The following is a 9,580-nucleotide window of genomic DNA, read 5'->3' as shown; positions in this document are numbered from 1 at the left end:
AATGTAATTTAGGTTAGGTTTTAAAATGTAATTTAGATTTTTGATAATGAAATTTGAATTTGATAATTTTGCTAAACCGTTTTTAAACCTTTTTGAAAATGTAATTTAGGTTAGGTTTTAAAATGTAATTTAGATTTTTGATAATGAAATTTGAATTTGGGAATGTAGTTTGGATAAATAGATGTGCTTAAACGTGCTTTAAAATTATTAAATGTTATTAATAACTTGATATTAGATGTCAATAATAATTACATAATGTTATTAATAATAATAACAGATAGTGTTTGATGTATATGGGAAGACTCCGTTAAAAATTAAAAAGACAGAACATTCCATTTACCATGAAACTAAAGGAGATGTTCCAATCTTTCAGGGATATCGAATCGGATTTGCGATATTGTTTCAAGACCTTTGATTCCCATCAAAACTTTGTCCTGTAGGTCTGTTGAATCTAATTAGGTATTTTGAATCTGATTGGTATATTGTTTCAAATCCTTTGATTTCCATCATATCTTTGTGCTGTAGATCTGTTGAATCTAATTAGTTATGTTGAATCTGATTTGTATATTGTTTCAAATCCTTTGATTTCCATCAAAACTGTGTCCTGTAGGTCTGTAATAGAATTTCCTTAACATTTTTTAGGACATAATATTCTCAAGATTCTTCAACCCATGTGCAGAGTCCATATAGTCCCTCGAATGTGAAAGCTATGGAACAATATTCTCTTAATTTTAAATATCCAAAAATCTTCCCTGCAATATTGAAAGAAACAATGGGCACCTGAATTGGTTTTATTGAAGATACATAAAATGTAATGAGATGAATTACATTGAATTTTGACACCCTTGATGGGCTTAAAAAAAATTCCTGAAACCGCCTATACAAAAGAATTCGTGAATTCTTGATGGCAAAAATTTTGGGGTGAAATCTAAGGTGAAAGAATATGGGGGTTGGGATGAAACCTATAGTGAAAGAATATGGAGGTCGGGTTAGAACTTGATCCTCTAAAAGAATATGCTTAGATACGAGATATGGAATGGGCGGGTGCAAAACCATCTGAATAGGGGTTTGTTAGCTATGAATCCGGAGCTGGGGAGAGAAAAATATACTGCCTGAGAAGCTAAAATTCAGACCTACACATACCTATTTAATTTCGTCAAAACCTTGACATGGTTTTGGAAGAATAGGTGTAAATACATTATATTCATGGACCAGATCCAGATGACCACTTTAAAGACAGCTCTTGGCCAAGCTAATAAAAGTTGCAATGGCCTTTCTAGTAAAGTGTTTTGAGCGGTGATTTATGAGACAGTTGCAGGAGACATGGGGTGCCTTGACTGAGCAGAAAACACTCTCGGACTGCCACTTGACCCAGGAAATGCCTTTGGACTGCTACTTGGTCCTGACCCTGAAAACACTTTTGGACTGCCGCTTGATCCATAAAACACTTTTGGACTGCTGCTTGATCCGCACCTAGGTGACAAATTTACTTTCTCCAGAGCCATAGCACGAAGCTCAGAAGGATAGTCACGAACACATAGAATACGCGGGCCAGCTCCAGTGGACCACTTGATTGATAGTTGTTTGCCAAGCTGATAGGACTGCATAGATTTTTTTGAGTTAAGCCTTTGGAGCAGTGACTGCGGAGGCACTTCGGTCCCATCATTTTCAAGGTTTTTGTCTGACAAACTCCTCTTATAGGAAACATGCTCAGTATCATCCTGCAGATCTGCAGTTTTATGTGCCTCTTGCACACCATTGCCTATCCTCCCCACCATCGATCCTTCTATAACAGGCACATGTATATCAGAGTCATTATCATATGTTTTCTCAGAGTCATTATCATAGGTTTGCTCATGAGATGTAAGCCTGCTACCAACTTGTACTCCCGTTTCATTCATTTCAACATTAGGACACAAAGCAATGCTAGCTTCTACAACTTTGAGTATATCATTATTCCCTGTACATTCTTTATTGGAATCAATTTTCCCCAAATTTTCAACCAAATGCTGCGCATCTTTCTTCGCTTCCAAGTTTTGTTCACTTCCTGTGATGATAGTCTTTCCAAGTTGTATAGATTGCTCGTCTTCGTCAGCCGAAGTCCTCTGTAAAGAGATGAAAGAAAAAACCACTCAGCTACATCAAGTTTCATGTAGATAAAAATATTTAAAAACGAAGGTAACACATCTAAAAAATGCAAATTACAATGTTGGGTAATTTGATAACTACATTAGATCAAAATGGTATTGAAACAAATATAAGACATGAATGAAAATGAAATCGTCAGTTGTTCTCTGCTGCAAATCGACATTTCAGACAGTTCTTTGTGTATATCCTCTTGGCTAAGCTCTTCTATTCTTTGTATTAAAATCCTCTTGGCAGTTCTGTTAAGTCTGCTAAAAGGCTTGCAAATAACAAACATACAAAAACTATTCTCTATTTTTAAAGGGTTTGTCTCCAGATTATTGGTTCATAGAGATCATTTTTCGAGGAACCAGCTATCAAGTACTTTGTACGACTTCAGCTTTCCCCCGGCTTGTTGGTTTTAAAAATCTGGTTTAAGAATGCACTGCAAGTATGGATTGATTACCCTTCACAGATTATGCACATGATCTGAAAATCCGCTGAAAACTATGATTACTCTTCATTGTTAAACCTACTGCCAACCGTGGCGTCCTTTTCAATCCTATTATTTACAATGAATGCAGTTTGAACACCACCACTAAAATATTGAATCTAATAGACTTAGCAAATAAGGGAAACAAAATGTATATACAGAGTAAAAGGGAGCTTATTTTGATATACACCAACCTGCACATCAGTGAGATTGACTCTGTTTTCTTCTAAAAAGTTGATAAATTCATTGAAGTTTTCTTCAGTTGGAAGATAGTGTCCACTGTAAGGCCAAATAGACTGCAGAAGCCAAAAAATTGCAAGTAGAATATCAGATACTGCAGACACAAAAATACAAGAACAATGCTAAAAATATTTCATCATTATCGGCAAGGAGAAGTAAAAAAGCAACTTAGGTACAATCACATCAAATGATATTCCCATTTTTTCAATTAATGATCATATGAATCCCAGCAAACTCAGCCAACTTAGTGTCCATGACTCTATGGCCACTAGAGGTTCAGTATCAACCACCAGACCATAATATAAAAGCTTTGATATTCCCATTAATCAGTCATAAGATAGTACTAATCTATATTATGAATAATCAATTAAATCCATATTTTCATGTAATTCAGCCTGTGTACACTGTACACGAAATCCATTTGTTTTTAAACTAACAACAATGATCACTAGAGCTTACAGGCTAAGACTCATGCAGTTGGTTTCTGTTTAGTTTTTACCAATTATCTTTTTTCCAAGGAACACCTCATGGTGAAACTCCCTGGCACTTCCCCACATTCGCAGATAAAACCCAAAGCAAACCTGTCAGTACTGATTATGACCCCTGACCCAGCAAGGACATCGAATGAGGCACCCAAAAGAGGCACCAAGTGTTTACATATTATTACTAGAGTGCATCTCAAGATGACTGTAAACCAGTTTATCGCAAGAGAATGAAGCTTTCTTCACATTCATAAGAGACCATTTTAAACTTAGTTTATTAAGAGTGTTCAAATCCTATTCACATAATTTGTTAGCTTTAACGATACTTATAAAAAAGAGGCCTCTCTGTTTCATGAAAAAGCATTATACAAACACCTTTTGACAGTAATGAACATCTTACCTTGAGAACACCTTCCTCTACAACCAATCTTCCAGCTGCAGATGTAGCTCCTCCAGCTAAGAAGCTCGAATGTTGGAATGTGCCCTTTGTTTTCTGAGGAAGAATTGAAGTACATAAGAATTAAAGAATATTTTATCAAGAAATATGGTAGATAACAGCAATTGTGATCATGGCAAGTGACAATCTTAGAAAATCAAGTCAGACAGACTGATGACTCTGTTTAGATTTATTAGTTCTAAAAATACCTGACCAACATAAAGCATTTTTGACGTGCTCAATACAAATATCCACTTGCATCCTTTGGATCCTTTTGATGTGTCAACTGGTTGACCACTCTGCTTGTATACAAGTTTTCCATCTTCAACTATAACTTCATAATGTTCCCTTTCTTTCTGCAAGGAAATTAGATGAGCTTAAGGTTACAAAAGAAAGAGTACAATATATAACAATCATGTCTCTGTTTACAACATAATAAGAAAATAGATCAGACAAGCATGTTCTTCTTTACATAAGAGTTTACAGACAGTTCTGCTTGATTCATATCATATATGAGTTTTTTTTCTTTACAAAGAGGTAGGTGTAGAAATTAGGACAGACTAGAATGTTCCAGTAATGATAGAAGCTGTTACAACTTGAGCATTAAATCACTATGAAATATTCTGGGTTTCATCTTTTTATTGAAATCTATCTGGAAGGAACATCAACTCACTTTCTAGAACAAAACAAAAAACTATAAGCATGTTCCTTATCTTTCAGTATCAGGAGAAAAGATTTACATCGCTACTAGATTGACTTGAACAGTGACATCTAGTAAGGGCAAAACTCTAGCTCGCTAAACTGCAAAGATAGTAAAATAAGGGTGAAATGGAGAGACTTACAGGACCAAGATACTTTATGCACTGTTGTTGCAACTTTCCCCTTGGGCAGGAATCAAGACTGAGATCCCTACCATCTCCGACATCCAACCTGCATAAAAGATTTCAACCAGTAAGACAAAAGAAATAATTAAAAGGTAAAATTTCATTCGCCTTGCCCTTGGAAACATTAAGCTCCCTATTGCAAAGCAAAATGGAAAGCCTCACTTAAAAAATGCATCGGATAAATATTTTTCCAGATATTGTTGGTAGTTTCTCAGCTATAACCCTTTAAAGCAAAAATTATTTCTTGACCTGGATAGATTCATCAAATGGATTGGAATTCTAAAAACAGAGATCTTTTAAATTGACCTGAATAGATTTCATCAAATACCTTTGAATTCTTAAAACAGAGATCTTTCAATTTGACTGACAGAAACGTACACAACGCAAATAGTGTCCTAAGGAGGATTAGGGTGCATGCATTATGTTCCCCATGAGGCAGCATAAAATCTGAATCTTAAGAATCCAAATTTTGAACCAAAAGCATTTTATGTTGACCATTCTGTAAAAGATAAGCTTTAGTGTTTGACTGCAAGGAAACAAAACTTGAGACAAACTTACCAATAGAAAAAGGGTTGCATTGTATCACTTTCAAACCATGAATCATAATAGAAATGGAGATTATGTCCATAACGATGTCGTGGGTCAATCTGCATAAAATACATGAACAGTCATTAGAAATTAAATAACTCCATGGCAAGACTTGTCTCATGAATAGTAATATCCCCACATAACCTAATCGAGGAAAAACATCTAAAGTCCAGTTGCATAATGCTTTATATTTTATTATCCATTTTATTATCTACCGTATAACATGAAGACTTGATAAGCATGGTAATCTTACAGCCTCAAGCCAATGCTGGAACGCTAGTTTGCGAGCTTTGTCATCCTTGGATAAACCCTTGCCAACCTGTTAAGAAACGAATTTAATGATTTCCCCATGCAAACAATAAGTGCTATAAGAATCTTTTTTTTTCTCTGTTTTCAAATTAAAACTAATGAACAGATAACGGCTTGACATTTGAATTCCTTCCAATGTAAAAGTATGGTAATGGAATCACAGCACATATAAAATAAGTGAATCATTACCTTTGCAGCCTTAATTCTTGCTCGAGACCAACGGGAAATTGCAGTTTCTGGTTTATCAAAAAATGAAACAGTACTTCGCTTAAGCGTCACAAAGTCGATGGCTTGCCACCTACATTTTGAAAGTCAACAGTACATGCATTCAATAAAAACAGAGATAAAGAGCTCTCATTTGCTTCCAATCTAAAGGAAATGATAATATTTTAAAAATGCCTCATTACAACTAAAGCAGTCAAGATTTCAACTCACACAAAAAAAAAAATTAAAATTTGAGTGGGACTAGAGACAAACCAGAGTTCCTCAACCAGCACAGCACAATCTGCAAGATTACGTCTTGTGCGGTAACTTTTATAAACTTTTTGTAGTTTCACTGCAGCTGCTTCCTCTTTGAAACTACCCGATCCCACAGAAGAACCATCAAAAGCTCTTTCCTTCGAGCTATTCACCCTCATTGAGTCTGCTTCCAACTCTGTGCCTTTGAAACTAATGTCTCCAATGGTAGTTGTCGCCAAATCTATACCTTTGAAACTAATGGATCGCAGTGGAGTTGCCTCTCTGCTGGTACCTTTGAAACTAAGGGTTCGCAATGGAGTTGTTTCTCCATTGGTTCCTTTAAAACTAATGGATCCAGATGCATTTCTTTCCAGAGTACTGCCCTTGAAACTAATGGATCCAGATGGAGTTCCTTCCAAATGTCTGCCTTTGAAACTAATGGATCCCACTGCCGCTGCTTCCAAGACCTTTTCTATGCAGTCATCTGGTACGTGGTTTCCATCTGCTTTTAGTGTTTGGCTTTCCCAGAGGAAGGAAGGTGAAATCCCCATCAGAGTACAACAATCCTTTTCCTCAGGGTATAGGTAATTTGATGAGAACTTCAAAATTATTGTAAAGAGATAGCTAATGCTTTTGTCAAAATGAATGTATTGAAGTCCCCTCTAGCAGCTGAAATAAATTAAGAAGAAAAATGTAAGTTTCTGACTCCTTTGTAACATGATAAAAAACAAGTTCTAAAAAACATAGAATATTATGAAAAGATTACTGCAATACCAGTTATACCAGAATACAGAATTTATTGTTTTACATTCATAGGATATTACTTAAATATCTCCTAAACATGTACAAGTTTCTTCTACAAGTACAAAATGTTCAAAGTTATGCTGATCTGTAGATAACAAACCTCAGAAAATTCCTGATTTACAGACTAGAAAAGTAACAGGAAAAAACGTAACAGGTTTTCCAGTTGAGACCAACAGGCGTGGGGCTTGTAGGATCTAGAAATTATAATAAAAACCATGGTGGTATTAACTCAAGCTCAGCCAGCACAACCCAGCTGTGTCCTTTGCCTGCTTTCCACACAAATTGACCGGATCACAACTAGGGTTCCCCATCGTTGATTCCAATAACCATAGAAATCCCCTCTTGACATGTGAGGATATATAGAAAACGGTAACTTGGGCCTCACAAAAACCCTGTGCCAAGGGACCAAGCAAGGATATGTAGCACTATCCTGATTCATCCCACAGATTTTGGTACAAGAGAAACACCTATGGAAGCTATGGAAATCTTTTAAGGCCTGAAAATATGAATGCAATAAGAGGTTTGATATAGATTTGACGACAATGCTGACAGAATAGACTAGAAACAGTGCAGTACTCCTAGAAACTTGCTTGGAGAATCAAAGGTCATCAGCAGCCAAAGTTCAGGACCAAGTGGGAAATGTGTATAATTAATGAAAACAAGAAAAACTCAGAATTTTAAATAATTAAAGAGTTCATGAATTTTTCCCTTAAAATATTAACAGAACTGTCTCAATGGTTGCAAAAATGCAGAGCTTTTGATATTACAAAGACCAAGTAGGTTTGCCTGCGAAGGAACCACAAGCATAGTTAAACATACAGATAGAAGGAAACTAGTTTCAATGCCAAATTACAAGAGAAATGGTACAACAAAGGTGTCCACATCAACCAATAGAGGCAGTTGCAGGTACAAATTCAATGGTGAAGCAAGATTCATGTCATGCTGAAATGGGAGAAACCTACACAGACCTACTAAATCAGAAACAGCACCAGTTTGCTGGGTATAACAGTAAAACTTCCAAACCACAGAGAACATGTTGTACCTAACTAGCATTGAGTTAGGTTTGAGCCCTGTGGGTGCCTAATAAGCATAGAGTTAAGTTCAAGCCTTGTGGGTGCCTAATAAGCATAGTGCTAAGTTCAAGCCCTGAACTTTCCCAGGTCTAAACCAAATATCTCTAATGAAATAAGGTGCATTGGACATACACAAAAAACCTCAGGACAATAAACAGCCGTATGAATACTAGTGCCACTACCCCCCACAAACAACAAGTGTTCAATGCTGAACTTTACCTAATTATCCATTCTAGCATTCATAATGTAGTGAAAAAACTGAATACCAATATGTATACAACTAATCATTTACAATTTTGATCTGACACTTATTACCAGAAATCTTTGAAAGCTAATAATCTAACAGCCAAATTCCCATATTCTTTCCTAAAAGAATGTAATAATCTAAGTCAGTCTGGGGCATATATCCCAATCCAATTGCATAAAATCAAGAAAGACCAAATCCATGATGGATTCTCACCTCAAAAATCTATGATGCGGCATTCGCCATAGTGCAGCTATGGCTGGGATCTCCACAACACAAGTTCAGAAATTGTAAATCTTCACAAGCCGGATTTCAGAAATTGTTATTACAGCTTTATCTTCAGAAGCCCGATTTCAGAAATTTTTATTACAGCTATTGAGGAAGCAGGGAATATAGATATTTAAGACAAGGCGGGTACCAACTTATAAATAAATTTTGGGAGAGAGATGACCTCATTTATATTAAAAAAAGATAGAGGGCTGGGCTGAGACAGATCATAGCACATTAATGGAATTCAAAAACACGTGGATCGCTATCAGAGATCTCCGTTTGTTCAACCACGGTAACATACGAAAATAATGAGCAACTACATGATGAGACTTCTTTCGGTTTTGCGCCTGCGACTTCGAACACGTCAATCCGTTGAATTGAATATAGTTTATCACATAAAATAACGGCCTTGAAAAGGATTCAAACCTTTCTGCCTCTCACTCTGGAATCCCAAATCCATCCCAGAGTACCTTTTGAATACTTTTCTTTTATCGTAGCGACAACGTTATCTCGCAATTTTGCCGCGGCGTAGTGGTCAACTCCTCCCATTTTTATAAATATTGAAGCAGCCTTCGCTGATTCGAATTTCTTCAACGGCGACCTGCGACCAACCGGGGTATTCGGGGTGGGGTTTGAATAGGGATTGGTACGGTCCGTCGGAGAACATAACATAGTGTGTGAAACCGCCAAACCAGACCGCTGACGGTGAAACCCCTTTGGCAATAGGATAAGGGTTATTGAGAATGGGTTTGGGTTTCGAACGAACCAGGGTTTGGAGATCGGTTACAGAGGGAATCGATCTTCTCTCGTGAGTTGGAGCCGGAGTTTGGGCTCTTCAACAGTTGTGTTTCATGTGACCAGTGCTGCACTGAATTGAGGGTTATTTCATGTGACCGGTGCTGCAGTGAATTGAGGGTTATTGACTATGAATGTCAACGTGTATCAATGTTTATTATTACTGAAATGTGAAGAGTTTAAATTGGTAAAAAAGTTATTAATTAAGTTTGCATTAGTTAAATGGTAACCTTGGGAAGGTATTTTAATATAATTATCAAAATTACAACTGTTTATATTATTAAATTAAAAATGTGAAAGCTATTTCTAATATAATTATTAAAATTACAACTAGTTAATATTATTAAATTAATAGTCAAAAGATTTTAGTTTAGTTTAG

General features: G+C 36.2%; 1 protein-coding gene across 1 annotated transcript; it reads right to left on the bottom strand.

Moving 5' to 3' along the window:
* Nucleotides 1-1,000: 1,000 nt before the first annotated feature.
* LOC149187351 (IQ domain-containing protein IQM3-like) lies at nucleotides 1,001-9,247 on the bottom strand. The gene is made up of 10 exons (XM_089411333.1): nucleotides 8,353-9,247; nucleotides 6,034-6,684; nucleotides 5,746-5,854; nucleotides 5,501-5,566; nucleotides 5,218-5,306; nucleotides 4,618-4,705; nucleotides 3,985-4,131; nucleotides 3,740-3,832; nucleotides 2,812-2,913; nucleotides 1,001-2,105 (listed from the first exon to the last, which is right to left on the bottom strand). The coding sequence occupies exons 2-10, from the start codon at nucleotides 6,564-6,566 to the stop codon at nucleotides 1,302-1,304; spliced, it is 2,031 nt and encodes a 676-aa protein (XP_089267459.1). The 5' UTR covers nucleotides 6,567-6,684; nucleotides 8,353-9,247; the 3' UTR covers nucleotides 1,001-1,301.
* Between the last annotated feature and the right edge of the window lie 333 nt (nucleotides 9,248-9,580).

The sequence above is a fragment of the Pinus tabuliformis genome, chromosome 3_1 (genome assembly GCF_031772625.1).
Source record: "Pinus tabuliformis cultivar Carrire ecotype Pingquan chromosome 3_1, CPIR1, whole genome shotgun sequence".
Classification (NCBI taxonomy): domain Eukaryota; kingdom Viridiplantae; phylum Streptophyta; class Pinopsida; order Pinales; family Pinaceae; genus Pinus; species Pinus tabuliformis.
Note: the sequence above shows the minus strand (reverse complement) of the source record. Positions and strands in the feature narration are given on the sequence as shown.

Bases quoted from the DNA above. Each gene is read 5' to 3' on its own strand.
- LOC149187351 (XM_089411333.1), bottom strand. From the start codon at position 6,566: ATGGGGATTTCACCTTCCTTCCTCTGGGAAAGCCAAACACTAAAAGCA. The intron at 4,132-4,617 runs GTAAGTCTCTCC...ATTTCCTTGCAG, and splicing joins GCATAAAGTATCTTGGTCCT to AAAGAAAGGGAACATTATGA. The intron at 2,914-3,739 runs GTAAGATGTTCA...TGGCTTCTGCAG, and splicing joins TAGAGGAAGGTGTTCTCAAG to TCTATTTGGCCTTACAGTGG.